The following is a 19741-nucleotide window of genomic DNA, read 5'->3' on the forward strand; positions in this document are numbered from 1 at the left end:
AATTTTTTAAAAGAAGGAAACAAATGCTGGCTGAAGGGATGATGCAAACCCCCACCCTCCATCACGGACTCAGTCTGCATTGGCTCAACACTTTTGATTCCCGTGGATGAATCTTAGCTGGCAGATTGGTAACGGTGGTCTGAAACATTTCTGAATCATTCTCACTCCCGTTCTTGACTTGCAATTCAAGCTTCGTGTTGTGCAAATCAGTTCTAGCTCAAGGATGGTGCGTTTTCCCCTTGCAGCATCATGCAGCCTTCTGGGAGGGCTGGGCTGCAAAGCCTCTGTCCTTTTCTCCTGTAAATCAGGAGAATCTGAGGTTGAAGTTAGCACCCCTGATTAAATCCTCGAAGAACAAGCAATTCTGCATGCTCATTACTCAATTCTGGCTATGTTCTGCTTAATAACTAAACAGTAATTAGCTCCACAGTTTTGCTACTATACTTACAATCGCCCCCATTAAAGTTATGGGGGTTTTAGGCAGTAATGGCTTACAGAGTAATTAACGAGCAAGAGGCTTTTATTACTACCTTTATTTTTAGCCTGTGCTTTACAAGCTTTTTCTGCCAAATACCAAAATCTTAGACAGAGGCTTGTCGTGCCCATCCCCTGCCGCGCAGGGTGGAGAGGAGCAGGGCTGCATACGGAGCACCCGGAGCCGGCCACCAGCCTGTCCGCATGTGGCCACGGGGAGCCCAGTGGCAAAGCCCTTGTCCCCAGCCTCTGCTGTGTGATTGCAAGGGAGAGTTGTAACTACCCTGTGCCTCAGTTTCCTCATCTGAAAAATGGACATGGCAGTGCTGCGCTCACACGCCCGCAGTTGTTTTCTGTGCGAGACGACTGGCTCGGGCGTGTGAACTTGGATGTAAATTTGGAAGGGTTTTTGGGTCATGGGGGTTGTGGTCCAGGTGCTCAGTGGACTGACGTGGGCTGAGCAGAGGGACCAGCTCTGGCTTGTGCATCATTTTTCAGCAGGGATCAGAACCAGTTGCTATTGCAAAGGTGAAAGAAACCCTGTTTTTAGGTTTAGGGGGTACTTTGCCCAAGGGGGAAAAGCTATTAGTGAGAATATACTTTGTATCCCGAAGTATGAGTGTTTATTTTCTCTGTAAAGCTTTTGTTGTAGGATTTGGCTGTGTGTGTTTGTTATTTCCTGGCTGTTTTGTAATACAAGTAAGTGTTTGGTATGTTTGTTTGGGGTTTTGTGTGTGTTTTTCTTACATCTAGACAATATTTTTACTCCAGTGACTTATGTGTATATACAAATTCAACTCGAGCAATTCTTTAGTTTAACATGTTCTAAATCACTTCTGTTCAATGTGGGAAAACCAAGGAGTAATGATGCTGGGGCTGATCAGCCCCAAAGGAAGAAAGAAGGTAAAACTCACTATAAACCAGATTGCAGATCAAATCAGTGTTTCCTATGGTAAGTGTCAGAGCTGATGCCAATTAATTTGATTTTAAAAAAGAACTTTCAGCATTTAATAATCTAGCACGTTACCAACACATGGCTCCAGGATTTATTAAAGCTTTTTTATTAGATGAGTGCCCTTTTAATATTGTCATGCCTTGACACCATTGCCCTCTGCCGGAGGATGTGAAATCTCTTTCACCATGTGGCACAGCCCTTCTGCTTGCAGCATGTCAAAATATATTTCTGCCAAGGAAAGTCTTTCCAAACTATGCAAAACACCTTTGTTTTAGAACTATTTTAACCCCCAAATCGCTTACATTTGAGCTGGTGATTTGTGTCTTTTCCCTGATTTTTCAAAACTGAAAACAGAAAGTATACTTTCTGTAGTGGAAAAGGGAGTTTGATCTTTTTAATTAATTCATGTTTAAATTTGTTCCTCCTCCTTCTTTTCCCTGTGGAGGAGAAGATAGCAGAAGCCTAAAACTGACAATCTGAACAAAGCCAGGTTTTGTTTTGAATGTTTTCAGTGGGAAAAGGAGAGTGGTATTATGATGGGGCAGGGGTAGAGTGAATGCTGTGAAGAGGAGCATAATTTTCCCCGGACTAATTTTTGGCTAGCCTCACTTGTGCCATAAGCAGCATCAAAAAGCGTCATTTGGCTTTGGTAGCGAGGGATTTTTTGGATGCGGGGCAAGGCCTCTGTCTTGGGCTGTGAAGCTGTGACTTCTCTCACCAGCAACGTAAAATCGCAGGCGACCGTGCATTTCCTAGCTGATGTTGTTCACAGGAGAAAGTGGGTTTCCCCTTTTGCAGCTTTAACACTTCCTCCTCTTCCTCCCTGGTTTATTTTGTTTGGTGACGGTGAGGTGGGAGCATGGCTTTGTTACACTGAGAACTGGTGTCACCCTGCACTGAGGCCCTCCATTGCATTAGCGTTTTTGCGAGGGAGCACGCTCGCTTGAAATACTTCGCCTGGATCCAGATTTCACAGTGCTCACAGCAGCCCCAAGTGAATTCTTACGACGTCCTTCATTCAGGCTTCTCAGGGTCATCAATAAAATCAAATGGCTTCAGGAATTAACAGCGAGCAAACGTCTTTGCTGCAGAGAGGAGTACGCGGCACACCGTGGGTGCCGACGGGCAGCTCGGGCTGCAGAAGCGTGGGTCAGCAATTCGGGGTCTGCGGCTCCACGTTCTCCCCCAAGCCGACCATCGCCATCTGCGATTCAGATCCATACCGGGGCCGTGTCCCTTTGGGCATGTGGAGCGCGCTGTATGTAGGGAAGGGAACGCTAATTACGGCCGCCGCGCGCGGGGTATCTGATTCGCATCTGCAGCCCGCAATTGCCGATGGCGCAGAAGGAGCTCAGCGCTCAGCCAGCCCCAGAAGGACATGGGGAGGATGCGTTCCCACGGCGGGGACCGCCGTCCCCGGGAGCTCTCCGCTTGCCAGCCCGAGCAGAGCTGCAAAGCAAAGCCGACAGCTCTCTCTGCTGGGGCACAAGTGGGCTGTGTTGGCCCTTGGCAGCTGGAGCACCAACGTGACAGATGATTGACCAGGGAGCTGCTAAATGCTCTGTAGCAAATTAAAAGGAATCGATGCTTGAAGAGACCAAGGCACAAATCGGTGGAGCCTGTTCATTTTCCCCTGTGTTGAGGGGCTGGAAATCAGAGTAGCACCCCAGCCCAAAGGTGCCCATTCTCCATCATACGAAGCTCAGGGTCAGCCTGTCCTAAGGGAGGAAGCTGACAATTTGAGTCCGGCTTGGCCCGAGGCAAGGAAAAGGCATCTTTAAGGTAAGAGCACTGTTTTCGGAGGAAGCTGCCCTTGACAAACGGGGCATTTGATGCATGCCAGCCCACGGTGGCAGTTTGCCAGATGCTGTGAATTGACTCTGAGTGGCTCTTTTAGCAGGTCCTTTCCTCCCACCCCCTCTCCAGTGGCAGAATCCTTTCCTTGGTGCATTTGCAGGGAAGGCACTTTACTAGGCAAGGTGTTCAGTCTTTTCAGAGCTGCCCCTTACCGCTCTGCTCTACAGGGATGCTCAAGGGACATGTTCTGGCTGTATTAGAGGATTCGAAGGATGCCAACGCTCAGCATCCTCTGTTCAGGCACTGACAGCAACTGCAGGGACAGCAAGGATGAGGCTAGATGCTCTTTCCTGAGGGCACTGTGTGCTTTGGCGGTGCTAGGCCAGCGGGATTTCTCTGGCTCTGAGAGCTGGACAGGGTTGCAGCAGAAGGCTTATGTTTGCTGGAATCATTCCTCCTCTTCCTCCCTGGTTTATTTTGTTCGGATGAGGCAGCTTTCTCCAGTTCTGAAAAAAACAGGGACAAATCCACGTTGCTGGGAGATGCTTCCTTGAAAGTCTGCAAGGTGTCCGGCTGCACAGAGCATATCCTTGGGCCGTGAAAAGCTTTCTCCTGCTGGTTCCTCCTACTTGACTGCAGGAAACCTTGCTTTCTGTAGAACCAGCTGTGTTCGGTGGTTGGTTTAGGAGTTTGTTGTCGTTTCCTCTGGAGACCCTTCCAGAAGACTAGCTCCCTCTTATCACCCTCACTAGCTGCAGCTTGCCCTGACCCACCACAACCTCCATCCATACTGCTTGGCCCTTGCACTTCCTAAATGCGGTTTGCCAGCACATCTGCTGATTTCGTCCCCTGACAAGGGTCTCCTGAGTGAGGCTTTGCCTCTGTGCACGGTGCTGGAGGAGGGCGGGTGCATGTGAGGAGGATGGGTCCCCAGCTCCGTAGATGCTGGCACTGTGATCTCTGGCACAGGTTTTTGTATGGGAGGTGACAGGTCTCTCCCTGGTGAGAGAGCTCTGAGCGGGGAACTGGCTGTTTGCTGGAGTTGGCTGGAAATTTTTTGGCGAGTTGCGTTTTTGTGTGTGTGGAAAAAAATGGATTCACTGAAACTTTTGTTGAGGGACATTTACACGTCCCTTTTAAGGACGAAGGTCAACCTGTGTTTTCCCCATCCCTTGCTTTCCCTGGTAAATTATTACCTCTGTGATTGAAGTGCTAATTTGGAAGAGCCAGGTTCTGTCCAGCAACTTGAATATCGCTTGCTTGTACCTTAAAAGGACAACCCGTTGGTTCTTGGAACCATTTCGCTTCAAGTCTTCCACTGGGCTCAGTGCCGGAGGCTGACTGTACAGCCCAGTGGTCAAGGCATGGCCAAGGGAAATTCAGATCAATCCAAATGAGGCGAATCAGGGATTTGAACCTGGATCTCTCTCTGAGAGATGGTTGCCCCATGCAACCAAGAAAAAGCAAGCTCCAAGGGTCTCAGGGAAAACATTTGCAAAGTAGCATTGTACCTACAGCCCAGGCTTGAGGAGCTCCCCTCCAATTTAAGGAGGGGATCTGGTAGTTTCCAGGGCACTGCAGTGTCAGTGACTGACCAGCCAGCCACCGGCTGTGCAGTGGGAGATCAGTGCTTTTTCCCAGAGCAGACTGCTCCCTGCCTTCGACTGCGGTATTCTCTGGGCTCTCCCTTATCTGCAATGCAGCCCTTTTAGCAGTGGGCTAATGCGTTCCCCCACATGGGAACAGTGGTACTAAACTGCTACCCATGTTTGCAAACTGTCCACCGTGCGTGTCCCTGCTAAGTGATGTACTTTGCTCACCAAGATACTCGGATAAAATACAGTCTGCTTAAATCTTGTATGTGCTTGTATTGAATCAAACTAAGCTATTGTGGCAGTTTAATATACTCCAGTCGCAACACCTCCGAGATGGAAGAAATGAACCTGAACAGGCCATTGGAAGCCTGAGTTAAAACTGGCTGCATCAAAGATGCCAGCGGGGTGGCCTGAGCTGAGGAGATTACAATGACGGGCAAAACACAGGGTCACTAGCTTTCCTGGAGCTATATTCCCAAGAGCGTGGGCGCAGTCAGCCTGAGTGCTCTGCCTGGCAGAGGGAGAGGCTCTGGTGGGTCAGAGCACTTGCTGGTGGGCCAGGCAAGTAATGTGGTCGTTATGGTCTCTGCAGCACCGAGCAACTTCTGCTTGGCTGAAGCAAGGGCCTTGCTTGACAAGTGGATGCCAAGGAAAGCAAGGCTCTGGACACCCAGGAGTCATCTCTCCCTGGGGGGGTGGGACACGGTTCTGTTGCTTACTGCCCCAGTTTGATTTGCTCTTCTTGAGGAGGATCTGTGAACTCTGTGGAGCAGCTCCCTAGTATTTTTCTCTGCCTACTCACCTTTGCTCTGTGTTGCAGGTTTCCTTCCAAATGAGTCCCTGAGGTTCCTGCTGGCAGCTCCAGCAGTGTCCTGTAGAAGTGCCCTCCTGCTCCTGGTCCCAGCAGCTGAGGCCCCTCCAAACCTGCTTCTGCAATGGGTGGGTTGTAAGCACTGGTAAGACCTACGAGTCGTGTCGCCTTCGCTGCTCTCTCCCTCTCTCGCGTTCTCTCTTTCTGTCCTTGTTCCTTCTTGCCCATTTATTTCTGTTCTCCATGTGCTCTGCTGTTCTGTCTCTGGGGTTTTCACTGTCAGGTAATGAGGAGCTGTGGGTCCAGTCAGTCTTGGAGATGCCGAAGAGACGAGACATCCTGGCTATCGTGCTGATAGTTCTGCCCTGGACACTACTAATCACCGTCTGGCACCAGAGCACCATTGCTCCACTGCTTGCAGTGCACAAGGGTGAGAGAAATCAAACCAGCCCATGCCAAGTCTGTGCATCCCTCCCTCGTCCTCATCTCCTCTCTCATTTCATTTCTCCATGGCAGCCATGCTCATCTCAGCTCCCAGTCCATGCTCATGCAGAAGCCTCCCCACTTCTGCTGTAGGAACAGCCCAGTGTTCACAGGGGTTCTTCAGAGACATCAAAGTCCAAGCCATGGGATGTGCTTACTGCACTTGGAGAGCTCTTTATGGCTGTCCTGGTTTCAGCTGGGATAGAGTTAATTGTCTTCCTAGTAGCTGGTACGGTGCTATGTCGCCACAAGACAATGGCCTGAACCCAGAATCAGTCAGAGTACTGAAGGAGGATGCGTTTCTTTGTTCTGTGATGATCCATAAGAGAGGAGTCCCTTCCTGCTGGCCTTTGCAGCATTCTGCACACAAGTTAGTCCAGCAGGAGAGCTGCAAAAAAAGAGAGCAAACAAAGCTGCCACTTGAGACAGCTGCTCTGGGAGACATGAGGCAAGGAGCATTTTTAAAGTATCCTCAGGAAAGCAGCAAACTGGTGCTCTTGCACTTGAAGGAGAAGGCAAGAGCCAGCACATCACCTGATTGTTTGGTGGAGTTACAGTGCTATGGGAGAGTCAGCTTCCACGCTACCTGTCACACAAAGCATTAAATAGAGCCCTGGCCGAAATCAGATGAGTGCAAGGAAGTTCTGAGGAATCCTCTCTGGCCAGAAGGGTCCTAGTTTTTATCCTGCTCTTGGCATAGCAGCAATATCCAAGGGCTGTGAGAGCTCTTGGGGGCTGGAAGAAGCCACGCTGCCTACTAAGGTCTTCATTCTTGGTTCTGCCCTTCTGCTGAGCGCCAGAGCAGGCAGGTCAGCTTGGGGAGGCTTGTCTGTGGGCAAGAAGGCCAGCTCATTTTCCCTCTCTGGTCCCTTTCTCTGGGAGATTCTCCCCCCTCTTCATTTTATTGTTTGCACCCATGCTCCACAGTTGCTTATCCTTTTGCTGAACAGTCTGATTGTGCAGTTTCAAGTGTCAGAAGTCCAGAGTCTGTCTTGAGCAGCTCTACCTTTCCCCCTGGAGGACTGACAGCCGCCCATGAGGCTTTGGGCAGTTCTTAAGAGAAAAATGTCTGTGATCCCCTCTGGAAGGTGGACAGTGTTTCAGAGGATGAGGGATCTACTGGGCTTTAAAACAGGACTTGAAAGACTACTGAGAATACGCTGTCTGTATACCAGTTATATTCAATGCCCTAAAAACTGGGAGCTGTTTTTTGTGAATGGCCACAGAGGCTGAAGTTACAGCACAGAGACTGCGCTGCTCTGACTCAGTCCTGAACTTACCGATGACCTTGGTAAGACACTTCCTCTGCCTCTGCTTCTCTGAGCCCCCAGTGGAAAATGAGTGGTGATAGAGACCAACCTGAAAGCTTTTGGGAGAAATCATTTTGTTCTTTTAATGCGTTTCCGAGATCTTTTGGTAGCAGGTGCTGAAAAAGGGATGTGCATCTTTACGCTAGCGAGCGCAGAACAGCAGTGTTTACATATGCCAGGATTTACAGCTGAGGGTTTGACCTGCAGGGGTTTGCAAACTGTCTCAAGCACCACCGTCCTGGCTAATTACATCTGTGTCTGTGTCCAATGCATTTTGCAGGTTTATTTTTTAATTGATTCCAGTGTTCTCTGCTTTCAGAGAGCTCTGCTATGTGATGCTGATGTGCTTTGCCTTATATAGAGCCTGACACCAACATGTGTAGTACACTTTGTCCCTGTCCCCCCCCACCAGATATACACCCTCCCTCCGTCAATGCCACGGAGTACGAGGCCTTCATTTGGTTCAGGGCTGGTATCAAAGTCTATGGTGCTGCAACAGTAGCATGCTATGAAAAAAACCATAGGTAGTACCCTGCTGGGTCAGATCTAATGTCTGTCTGTTCCTGTTCTTTCTCATCTGAAGTTCCTGGTAGTAGCTGGTTTTGCAAAATCTGTGGCTCAAAGTAGTATGTGCCCACTAGAGAGCAGCTGGCTTATATCCTGAATGGAGGTGCCCCTTCATCTCTCCCAGTTCCTAACTGTAGACCATGGTATTCCTGCTGGTCTACGGTGGTACAGCAGTGTGAAAGTCACACCCTGGAAAAGTCACAGGTGCATGAACTTTTTTTTTTCCCTTGAGCTGATCATGAACAAGTCTCTCTTTGCAAGGATTTTATATGTGTGGATCAGTGTATCCTATATATATATATGCTGTTCATTGTTCACATCAGCACTACTGAATGGGCTGTTATGTTCAGAGACTGGTAGGGTCTTTTTGAGGAGAGGTTAGTCAGAGACAGGTGAAAGTCTCTGCAGGAAAAAGCCTACAATTGCAGGCTTTAATGTCTACTCTCCATTTCTGGATTGGAAGTGTGTCTTTCCCTGCGTCTCTGTACGCCATCCCAAGCCTGTCAGGAGAGCAGTGGGGTACTGCAGTATCGTGGCCAGATGATGCTGTTGGGGGGATCTTCACTGACTTGGTATTTTCCACCAGTTAGTGCTCTGCCTCCCAGTCCAGGTGCTCCAGTGCCCGAGTGCAGAGCCGTGAATCCTGTCCTGCTGAGCGTGGTGCCCAGAGCACTGGAGCTTTTCAAGAATGACAGACCGTCAATCCATGTTGCTATTTTCTTTATCTAGATCTAATTGCTGTACAAGCCCGTCTCTTCTGGGTGCTTTTTGAAGTTGCTTATTCTGAGCACTCAGCTGCAGCATTGTCCAGGGCTCTCAAGCCTTGTTTGGAGCCAGTTTTCTAACAGCAGGAAATTCTTTTCTCATGTGTGTTTGTCCCTGATTCCTTTATTTATTTGTGTACTTATTTATTAAACCCTCCATCCGAGCTTGCTTCCTTTCCTCTGAAACCATGAGGGTGACCTGCTATTAGCAAGCAGCCTGCTGGCTCAGTCGGGGGGTATTGGAAGACTGAGTCCATGCGGCTTTTTCTTCTCTCTCATACCCTTGCTCAGATGATGGTGGTGATTCCCGGCGTGATCTCGCTGCAGGCTTGGACTCCAAGGAATACTGCTTGTCGGACCGGGACATTGTGGAGGTGGTGAGGACAGAATATGTTTATACCCGCCCACCCCCGTGGTCAGACACCCTTCCCACCATCCACGTCATTACACCCACCTACAGCCGGCCCGTACAGAAGGCAGAGCTGACTCGCCTGGCCAATACCCTCCTGCACGTCCCAAACCTGCACTGGATCCTGGTGGAGGACTCACAGCGGCGCACGCCTCTCATCACCCGGCTGCTGCGGGACACGGGGCTTAACTACACTCACCTCAATGTGGAGACACCCCGCAACTACAAGCTGCGGGGAGACATGAGGGATCCCCGCATCCCCCGGGGGACCATGCAGAGGAACCTTGCCCTGAGATGGCTGAGAGAGACCTTTAACAAAAATAACAGCCAGCCTGGGATTGTTTACTTTGCCGATGATGATAACACCTACAGCCTGGAGCTCTTCGAGGAGGTAAGACGCTGCTGGGGGGGCTCCCAACTGACTGAACGCAGCAGATAGATAGGCACGTGGGGTGTAAAAGATGCTGCGTACTGAGCTGAGGAGATGCTGTGTACATCCTCTCCTGAGCTCTGGACCAGGTCTTGGCTGTAGAACGGTCCCACTGCAGCTGTCCTGAGGTTTTCTCTGGGGCTTGGTTACTGCGCCGCAAAGTGTGCGTTTCCTAGCGTCAAAGGCATCCTGCGCGAAGCAAGAGGAACCCCAGTTTATCCTGTGGCATGTGACCAGGAGGCACGTCGTTTTTACTGTAAAGGAAGCTAATGAGGAGCTGCCTTCCCCTGTGGGGAGCCTTGTTAGGGTTGGAACATCGCTTGCTGTCCAACGTGCCTGTGCAGAAGCACGTGCCTAGCTAAAGAAACCTTAGCCATCCTCCTTCCATGGCCCACCCTGGAGGAGATTTCCAGCTGATTCCTGACCTGATGTTATCCACCTTTCTTCTCCGCCACTCCTATGTATTGCACTTGGCTGTCTGTTAATTCATGTTTGTTCTTGTTTGAGGAGTCCCTGGGGTTTCTCTTCCTTGCTTGCTGTTTGCATTTGTTTGCTGTCATCCCAGAGTGTCCACTGGTTAAATACTATAGCTGTCAAGAGCCTGGCACCTGCTCTGCACAGATCCCCAGCCGAGGTAGCAGTGCCCTTTCAGAGTTACGCCTGAACGGTGTCAGCACAGTCATAGCGCTCGCAGGACATCTTGTTCAGAGATGCTCTGTGCGGTTGCCTCTGGCTTGCTGCACACGCGAGGAGCGTGCGTTTGTCAGTGCTTGCTTCTGCTCCCAGAAAAGCGGTGCCCTTTGTGCTCTGCCTTGGAGAGGGCTGTCTCTCTGCCGGGAGGGAAGTGCAGCACTCGCCTCTGGAGCTCTCCCTCATCCAGCGTCAGGGGATGGATGCTCTCCCAGGCTGTTGGAAGTAGGCAATGGGGCTGAGATCTCAGCCTGGAAGTTTGGGGCTCCAGGAGCTGTGATGGCAGGCTGAATTTCAGCATGTCCTGACAGCCTTATCAGGCTTGAGCCGGGGAAAATTCCCATGTGCTTTCCCACATTTGCTGTTTGTTCCACTCCTACTGGGGCTCTAAATGAACTCCTGTGCCTTTCCCTGTCTGCAGGCATGCAGTGGTCTTACAGTGCCAGGTACACTGTACCTCACCTGGCTTCCAGCTCAGAAATTACTTGTTCCCTTGCTCTCCTGAGGCCGAGCTCTTGCAGCAAGGGACAAGAAAGGAGGATTGCCTCCTTCCCCACCAGTTGCCAGTTTCCATACCAGGGATCTCCTATTTATTCACTCCATATATGCCCCCTTCCCCTTCCCTGATGGCTTTCACTTGAGCTTGGATAGCCACAGGAGTGTACACGCTTTTAAAGCTGAAAGCAAATTCAGACTGAATGTCTTTCTTCCACAGTCCCCTCTGAGGCTTGCTCTGGCATCATCTTGACAGACACTGCACGTTAATAAAGTAGAAAGGGTTCCTTCGTTCACCTCTGTGCTTTGCTCGTAGAGGCTTCTCCTCTCTGATATGTAGCTGCAGTTAAGGTCACATGGAGCCAATGAAATGTGCTGTGAAATGCAGAAGACACGCACTATTGTTCCCTGTGGACAGGGGCTGCCGTTAGCATGTGTATAATGCAGAAGGGCAAGTGCCAGAGCTCTTCTGGTCTCGTTTGCAGTAATTAGCAGTGATGAGATTAGCTCTGGGAGATCCCTGATCTAAGAGACTAGGCTGAGAGCAGAACACGAGGCTGAGCCTGCCAGCATAGCAGGACAGGGCACTGGGGGGTGAGTGGGCAGACTAGCATTCAAAGCATCTGCATTGGCAAGAGCAGGCATCTGAAGCGTCCCGTGATGGCTCCTATCTATTTCTGTTGACTCGGCAGGGAGCAGAGGCATCCGGCATTGCTCCACTGGGTAACAGGAGCAGCTACAGAGCACCGTCCTCCAAGCTGGGAGTTTCTGGAGAGGCTGCACATCTCAGCTGTCCCTGAGGTTGTGGGCTACAGCTGCAGTGCCTCATTCTAAAGATGCTTTTAGCCTTGCTGAGGCTCATAGGCTGAGATTGCAGCTCAAACTCCTTAGCTTTCAGAGAAAGCACCTTTCTTCCTTGATATGCCATTCCTGCATTTCCAGCTGGCCTTGGACAAGGTGCTTTCCTCCTCCGTGTCCTGATTTCCCCAGCTGTCCATGTGGACGACTGATGCCCAGCAGCTCTAAAGACCTTTGGGCAAAAACCCACTCTTAAATCTCAGTTAAGTTTATTATTGGCAGCTTTGTTTTCAGTGCTGAACTCATGCTGGGTTCCGTGGCTATCTGTTACTATTGCTATTATTAGCTGCCACCTTCCAAAGCACTTTGCTTCTCCAGCTCCAGAATGTGCATCCTTGTACAGGTGAGTAATGAGCTCTGTGGCTTGGTCCAAGCCACGGAGGCTGCCTGCAAACCTCACCCAGGGTCTTAGCTCTAGGGTTTGTGCTGAAGCTCAGGGGCATTTGTTTCTTGCAGGACAGTGAACAAGGTGAAGTCATTCTGCTGGTGTGCTGGTTTGTGTGTTGGAAGTCGCGTGCAGCCGATCCTTCTGTGCGCACCCACCGTACTCTTCTCTTTCCTTACCTCCAGATGCGCAGCACCAGAAAGGTGTCAGTGTGGCCAGTAGCCTTCGTCGGTGGCTTGCGCTACGAGTCGCCCAAAGTGAACGCTGCAGGGAAGGTCTATGGCTGGAAAACTGTGTTCGACCCCCATCGCCCCTTTGCTATAGACATGGCGGGGTTTGCTGTGAACCTCAGACTGATTCTCCAGCGATCTCAGGCTTACTTCAAACTGCGAGGAGTGAAGGGAGGCTACCAAGAGAGCAGCCTGCTCCGGGAACTAGTGACCTTGAATGACCTTGAGCCGAAAGCTGCCAATTGCACTAAGGTATGGTCTCTTCCTCATATATGGGTTGTAAGGATCCAGAAGAAAGACCGTTCAGTCGCTTGTCCTGTGCATTTGAAGAGAGCATGTCCCCATTGCAAGGGAGCTGGGAATGGGCAATTATGTATTAAAATGTGTGGAGGGCAGTTATCTTTTTTGGTTGCAGGCTAATAGCAGTTGCCATAGGCCTTGAAATATGGAGTCTTCTCTCCCCTGTAACTGTTCCTCTTTCTTATATTACCTCTAGAAAATATCCTTATTATTTTCAAAGTGGGCTTACCTGTGGCCTTGCTAATCCCCTGGATCAGGGAATTCCATAGGTGAAATGTATGTCGGTTGCTTTACATGAATTCCTGAGGGGGCTTTTGAGTACTGGTACTCCTGTGATAAGCCAGCATCCTGTGAGATTTGGCCCCCTGGAACCCATCTGAGCTGTAATCCAGGAGTGTAAGCCATGGTGTTTCCCAGCTGCAGGGAAAGACTGTTCACACAATCACTGCCTTCCCGCGAAGTTGTCTTCTCCCTCTTGACATCTATGCAACATCGCTGCAGTTGTCCACAGCAACCTGGATCTTTCTGTGCCAGAGATCATGTAGAAATGTTTTAATGCCTGGCATGTTGCTCTGAGCTCAAGAAGGCTTCCATAAAGCTTCACTCTGTGGTGGGGTTACTGCTATCAAATGACTGCTAATTATTTGACTGTACACATTGCCTAGGAGCCACCAGGTCATGGAGCAGGACCCCTATGTGATAAATAACGTAGAAATTCAGAACGCGATGATGGTTCTTGCCCTAAAGACTTCCCAGTCTAAAATGAGAGACAACAGATGGATACCCGTCTGGAATGACAGGGGAGCATGCGAGACACAATGAGACAATGCTGGTTAGCGTGACAGGCATCAATCACAGCACGTCAGCAATGGAGGTGCTGTCAAGTGCTTTTGAAAGATTTGTGAGTGGGTCCACAGAGCACCGCGGGCATGGAGGGGGTCCCTCTGCGATTACGGACCCCTGTGTAGCACTTTCATGCCTTTGTCTGTAATAGGCACCACCCAGACTGATTTAGGGAGTTTTTATTGTTTAATTGTCCCAGGAGGATTTTTCTTTCTTTACAAATGAGCTGTTACTGCTGACAGACCCAGAGTTGGACCCAAGCCTCCATCGCTTTTTGGGATAGGAAAAAATTTTGAGTAATAACCTTTGTCTTTGCTTTCCATCTGCACTGCTCCACCACCCACAGCCACGCTAAAACAAGGATCTCGATGTTCAGCAGTGCTCCGGCAAGGAGTCCGGGGATAAGGAAGAGGAGCTGAGGGGGAGAAGGAATTTTGTTTATTAAGTGATACCTGCTGTGCCTCATTTTTTCAATCTGCATGTGTGTTGTTATGGCTGTCCAGCACTGGGATAAATAACACAGATGGTCTCCCAAGGGTGGGAAAAGAGATTGGATTAAAACTAGACCTCTTATCTTGGGCACTGCGTGCCCTACTAGCTAACAAAAAAGCACTGGCTGGAAATAAATGTGTTTCCAACAGGCCAAGGGAGATGCACAGGTTGCTTTTAGGCTGGTGTACAGAAGATTAGGGGTGTTTACTTCATGGCCAGCTATACAATCTTTGGTATATTGTCCCTGCTGTAAATAACTGTTTGAAAGAAGCCGTGTTAAGAGGCTGGGGATAGGAAATAATGGTTGTGGAGGAACACATGGAAGAAGGAGAGGAAGGAAAAGGTTGTTTCCAGGCAGGAGGGAAAAAAATGGTGCTGTCAGACAGGCTGCTGTGTCGATGCTGTCACACAAGAGCTGCAGGTCAGAGATGGGGAGGAAGCAGGAATTGCTGGCCAGGATTTGAAGCAGACTGCATTTCTTTCTTTGGCTAGGCTGTGGGGATCTTAGAAGCGTCCTTGTTGCGAACTGAATGCTGTCTGCTCCTGGCAAACTCTGAGTGCAGCTTTGCAGGTTGAGCTTTGCCTTTCTGCTTTTAGCTGGTGCCAGCAGCCTCCATTTCCCAATTGCTGTTTTGCTCGCCCGTTTGACGAAGAGGAAAGTCCAGACAAGCAGCAGAGCAGGACAGAAGTAGGCTGCGGTCTGGGGTCCTCTTGCCCCAAGCTCAAAGCACAGACTTCTTTCTCATTGTGCTAGCGTGCTCCCAGCAGTTGTCATGGTTTGCTTCTGTTAAGCGTAACTATTCTCCTGCTTTGCAGTGAGATTTACATTAAAAATTATGATGTGCTCAGATAGAGTCATTAAGGAGGGATCAGAGAAGTATGTAAGATAAGCACAGACATCTGTTCTCCAAAAATGCTGCCTTCCCTGTGTGCAGTGCTGGTATTTGTAATATTTATCAGAATTCAGCCCACAAACGTACATTCCTGTAAAAAGCTTAAGCTTTGGCCAAAGACGTATATTCTGCTTATTTTCTCTGATTTGGGAACCGCCCAAAATGAAGGAGAAAATTAAGGAAGTCAGTATTAATTGCCAAGGAGAAAGGAGAGAATTATCCCTCCTTATCAGGAGGGAAGGGTTGGTTTATACTGGAGTCGTAAGGAAACAAGGCTTTGCAAGCATGCTATGTATTTCTGTGTTCTGCTGCTTCTGCATTTCCACACGCACACCCCCAAAGCAAACCATACTCTCTTCAATCCATTGACACAGGATAGTGGTCTGAGATTCTGTATTCCCATAAGGTTGATGTAGCTGGGACATATTCTGCTCCCCATTTTCTATTAACACCTGAGGAAACAAGCTGCACTGTGCTCAACCAGGGAGCCCTTAAAGGAGGGAGACTTGGAGCGGCCCCGGCTATTGAATCCTCCTCTTTCCTTATCTCGTGGTTGAGTAAAATCTGAGATTAAATCTGCAGGTTAGCAGCTCGGTGTTTAGGTGGATGTTGTGAAAGGGAATCGGCTGGCAGCTTTGCGCTGGGCTGGGAAATGGCTGTTTCTGAGCCCTAGAGGTGCTTGTAGGCACTATTAAATGCCACAGTCGGTATAACAGGTTGCTCTCAGACACAGGCTAGAGAACGGGGAGCAAAGAGAGCTCTCCCAGCAGTACCTGAACCCCACACCAACACTGTGGCTACGGTGGGTCTTGGAACTGGCTCTGGGAGGGGAATAAGTCCTTGTGCTTATGGAGGAGACCAGCCAGGAAATTGCACAGCAAAAGGAGACCAGAACTGGCTACGTTGCGATGTCACAGGTGTAAAACAGCTAAAACTGGCTCGGAATGGGCAAGAGAGAGGGAAAATGTCAGCCTAAGGCAAGAAGGCTTGAAAAGGAGTACTTTGCTTCCTCCTGATTTTATCCTGTGGTGCTACATACGGCAGGCAGGGGAATCGGCTTCACGAGCTCTTTATTTTGTTTGCCTTGCAGGGGCTGAGCAGCAGGGTACGGATGGAGAAGATCTGTCCTCTTTTGGGTTAGATTGTTCCTGAGATTGGGCTCCTCTTTTCATGTGGGTTTGTGACCAGTGGTTTGCGGTGAGCTTTCAGTATCCTGACTGCTACGTGACAGCACTTTGTGGGTTAAGCTTCACACGCACACCAGTGAAGACACCAGTGCTCGAGCTGTTGATTTTTACAACAGACATGCAGAACTCGGAGGGTTCTTTTGGCCTTGTCTCGTCCCGATTAGTCACTTGAACTGCTATGCCAATGCCATCCCCTGTACCACAGCTGAAAGTTGTAATTTACATCAGAGTAGTTGGGGGTTTGCAGCACGGTCTGCCTGCACTGCTCCACGGTGGACCCTCAGATCTGTGCTGCAGCTGCAATAGCTCAAATTAGACCACTGTAACCTTTTCTTCTCTTGTGGTCTTCTATGTTCCGCCTATAATACCCATCATCACAAAGCACAAATCTTCGAGTTGGTGTAATTGCACCGTTAAAGATTACTGTTTAAGCTCTGCCTCATTTAATAGCAGTGGCCGTCATTCTCTCGACATATGAGAAAAGCAAGAGTTACAGGGAGAAGCAATGGATGTGCTTTTGGGAGAAGAGCCCACAATGCTTAAGCGAGCCTGCAGAAATTTGGGGTTGCGCAAGCTGGGAGGAAGCAAATCTGTTGTTTTAGCTTGGTGTCTCTTTTTCTTCATGTCGTGTAGTCTCCATTTCACATAACAATTATTGAAACCCTCCGTGGAGGACCTGTGTGCTTAAAATCCTGTGACCCCCTCCAACCGTAGGTCGACTTGCCTGTTTGCTTTTTAATTTCCTGTTAGAAGACAATGAAGAAATCTGCTATGGAGATGAATCCTTGTAATGTCTTAGACCTGTTTTGAGTTCTGTGATTCTGAATGGCAAGGCTGTAACTGATTGGAAGTGTTCTGCAATAGTAGAGATTTTTGAAGGGGACTCCCTCAGGTGACCTATATGAAACCACTGTTCAGGGAAAGTGAGATACTGTTTACTCCCTTGCAAGTTGTATTTTTCGCAAAAGCCAAAGTTTCCCTGAGGCATAAAACGAACACACCGCTTGTGGAAAAAATCAAGCAATTGGCTGAGAGGAAAAGCAGGTGTTTCTGTACTAAATGGTGATGTCCCTCCCACATTAAAGAACACAGCATGAAAAATGGTAGAAGCTGCTGTATCAAGCTGCAAACTCTAAAAATTGGTCCATTTCAGTTAATATAACTGTCTTTTTGGTACTTGGCTGTAACAATGCTAAAAGTGGGATCCAGTTTAAAGAAAAGCTAATAATGCATAGTTGTGGTCTTCTGTTTATGGAGTAGGTAGTTAGAGTTGCTTAAGTGTGAGTCCCATTCCTGGCAGAGTGCAGCCCTTGGCCATCAGCAGGGTTGAGTTTTTATGTGTCAGAAGTGGAAAGAACTCTTACCTGTTCCTGCTGGAAAGGAGAAATGGCTACAAGATTTTTCTAGCACCTGGATTACATTAAGGTTTATACATTCTGTTGTTAGATGAGGAGCCTGTAACTGATGCTTCCATAGCACTGAGCGCCACTTGTACAGACCTATTTGGTTTTGCCTTTTCATAGAAAAGTAACGCAGTAATTGCAGCAGTGTTGCTGCAGTGGGTGAGCAGGACTGTAATAAAGGCTAACTTTGATGAGCGGGCTCTGAAGTGGTTGTGGGGGAGCGATGAAATGGTTTTTTGGACCCACTCCAGACAGCAGTTGGTCTCTACTGCCTTAGTATTAGCAGGTGAGATTTAAGCCCCGCACAGGAGGTGACTGCTCACATCAGAGACAAATTTGGTCAAACAGCTTCTTGGGAAGGTGGGGGTGCTCCTGTTTAACCAGAAGGGTTTGAAAAGTGCTTTGTTCATCCTTTAGAAACAGAACGTGCCCTCATTTTTCAGAAAAGCAGGGACTGCGTATGAAATGGTTTGCAGATATTTGGATTAAATGTGCAGAGTATTGTCATAGCAACAAGAAGGAAACCCCCACAAGGTAGGAAATATCAATGCGAACAGGTGAAGGGAAGCGGGAAACTGTAGCTCTGAAGAGATAAAGCTGCTCCCAGCAATTCAGGTTCTAGGAGCAAAGCAATGAGTATAATTGAGTCTAGTGAGGGGAGAGTATTTTAAACAGCTTCCAGAACTGTCTGTGCCAGCAGTATATAGCACAGCTAATAGAAACTATTTACCTATAATACTCCCCCCCCTCTAAAATTGTTATACCGCCTCTTCAATTTATATTTTTTACTGTTCTCCTCCACAGATGTTGATCTGTATTAAACTTTGCTGCTAAGACCGAGGAAAGCTTTTAGTAGAAGCTTCAGTTCTGTTTGAAGCAAGTTGGAGAAGGGTTTGAAAGTGATACAACCTATTGGACCTGGTACAGAACAGTGGATGGCAGCACGGGGCCAGCATTTCAAAAGAGATGTGGATGGGGCTTTTGAGGTGATATGGTAGACTAATGCTTGCTGGGTTATGAAAGGGCTGCGTGCAGCCCAGGGCATGTGGGAGGAAGGGAGTGTTCTGTAACTACCTCCTGCATCTTGCAGCAGAGGTTGCAACAGAGAACTGGAGGAGCAGTAAGTACTTCACAGATCAGCGTCGCTCTCATGTCTTTTTAGGGTCTTGAAAGAATTTAGAAGTGAAAAATAAGTGATAGTGAGGTTAGGGAGCAGACTGATGTCTTCCCTCACAGGTGCACTGAAAAATTAATTTCAATATTTCACACAACCAAAGGCAACGGTGACGATTGGAGCAGCTGGTGGTACTCAGTTTAACCGCCTCTTCCCTCTAATGCATGAGTCACAATGTGACCTGAAGTGGCAAGAATATGCATTTCCACTCTGAGCCTGGCAAGTAACTCCCACGCTGGCCAAGGGTGTAGTAACATGATAACCAAGAACCTGAGTAAGGAACTTGGTCTATGAGGAAACACGCATGTGATTCTCTGGTTCTGAAGGAACTGCCTTACATCATTGAAAAGGTTGATGAGCCTTTCGAGGAAGATGGTTGATAACTACATGGAAGGAGCAGGTTAATGTCCCAAGACAGTACACTGTAAAATGGGTAATTTCTGTGCACTGTGCATTTTGGATAGCAGCAGGCCTGCCTAAATTAAGTTTTATGCAAACCTCCTTTCAGCTGTGAATGCGCCATTAGGCTCCAGGGTAGATGGTTAAATTGCGCTATTGATTTAATGTGCAAGAATATTTGTTAATGCAGTGAAGAAGTGCAGCTAATGACTTCTGTTGGCTTCTTCAGATTTTAGTCTGGCATACAAGGACAGAAAAGCCTGTGCTGGTGAATGAGGGGAAGAAAGGATTCACAGATCCCAATGTGGAAATCTGACTGTGGCAAGGCTGAATGGAGACCAACACCAGGTAGGAGCTCGCGTTTTTGAACAGCAATGAGAAGCACCAGTAAAAGAGGAAAATACTAGACAATGACAGGGAAAAGCTAAGAGCTCTTTTAAATGTGCTTTTTAATTTCTATTTTTTTCACATCTATGACCTTCCCTTACTGCAAAGCTTCTTGAGACCATTAGTTAATCTCTCTTTTTGTATCTTTAAGACAAGCTGCTAAAGGGGAAATACCTGGTGAGAGGTTGGGGGGAAGAAGAGAAATCCAGGGAGTGAGAGTTTAGGCAGAAGTTACGCTGTTAAAAAAACAACCCCTTGTCTAAACAAGAAGATTGCCTTCTTAACTGGACAAATATAGCTAAAGCATAAGGGTGAAGGATGCGGATTCATCCACCTGCAAACACCTGAGGAAAGCTAAAGCAGTATCAGTGAAAGCATTTTTAAGTCAGGCAGAAGCTTTCACTCGGGGA

General features: G+C 48.5%; 1 protein-coding gene across 6 annotated transcripts in view; it reads left to right on the forward strand.

Annotated features, from left to right (window-relative positions):
• B3GAT1 (beta-1,3-glucuronyltransferase 1) overlaps positions 1–19741 on the forward strand; it is a 43180-nt gene that overhangs the window by 21894 nt on the left and 1545 nt on the right. For 2 of the 6 annotated variants that reach the window (XM_069788117.1, XM_069788114.1), the window contains exons 2-6: positions 5642–5760; positions 5916–6062; positions 9048–9556; positions 12209–12505; positions 19174–19292. In XM_069788117.1, the coding sequence (XP_069644218.1) occupies positions 5757–5760; positions 5916–6062; positions 9048–9556; positions 12209–12505; positions 19174–19260 (1044 nt within the window). In that variant the 5' untranslated portion in view covers positions 5642–5756 and the 3' untranslated portion in view covers positions 19261–19292. Of the gene's footprint in view, positions 1–2728; positions 3212–5641; positions 5778–5915; positions 6063–9047; positions 9557–12208; positions 12506–19173; positions 19293–19741 lie in introns of those variants that run through there. The other 4 variants (XM_069788115.1, XM_069788118.1, XM_009918131.2 and 1 more) reach the window with 4 other exon arrangements.

Source organism: Haliaeetus albicilla, chromosome 7 (genome assembly GCF_947461875.1).
Source record: "Haliaeetus albicilla chromosome 7, bHalAlb1.1, whole genome shotgun sequence".
Classification (NCBI taxonomy): Eukaryota; Metazoa; Chordata; class Aves; order Accipitriformes; family Accipitridae; genus Haliaeetus; species Haliaeetus albicilla.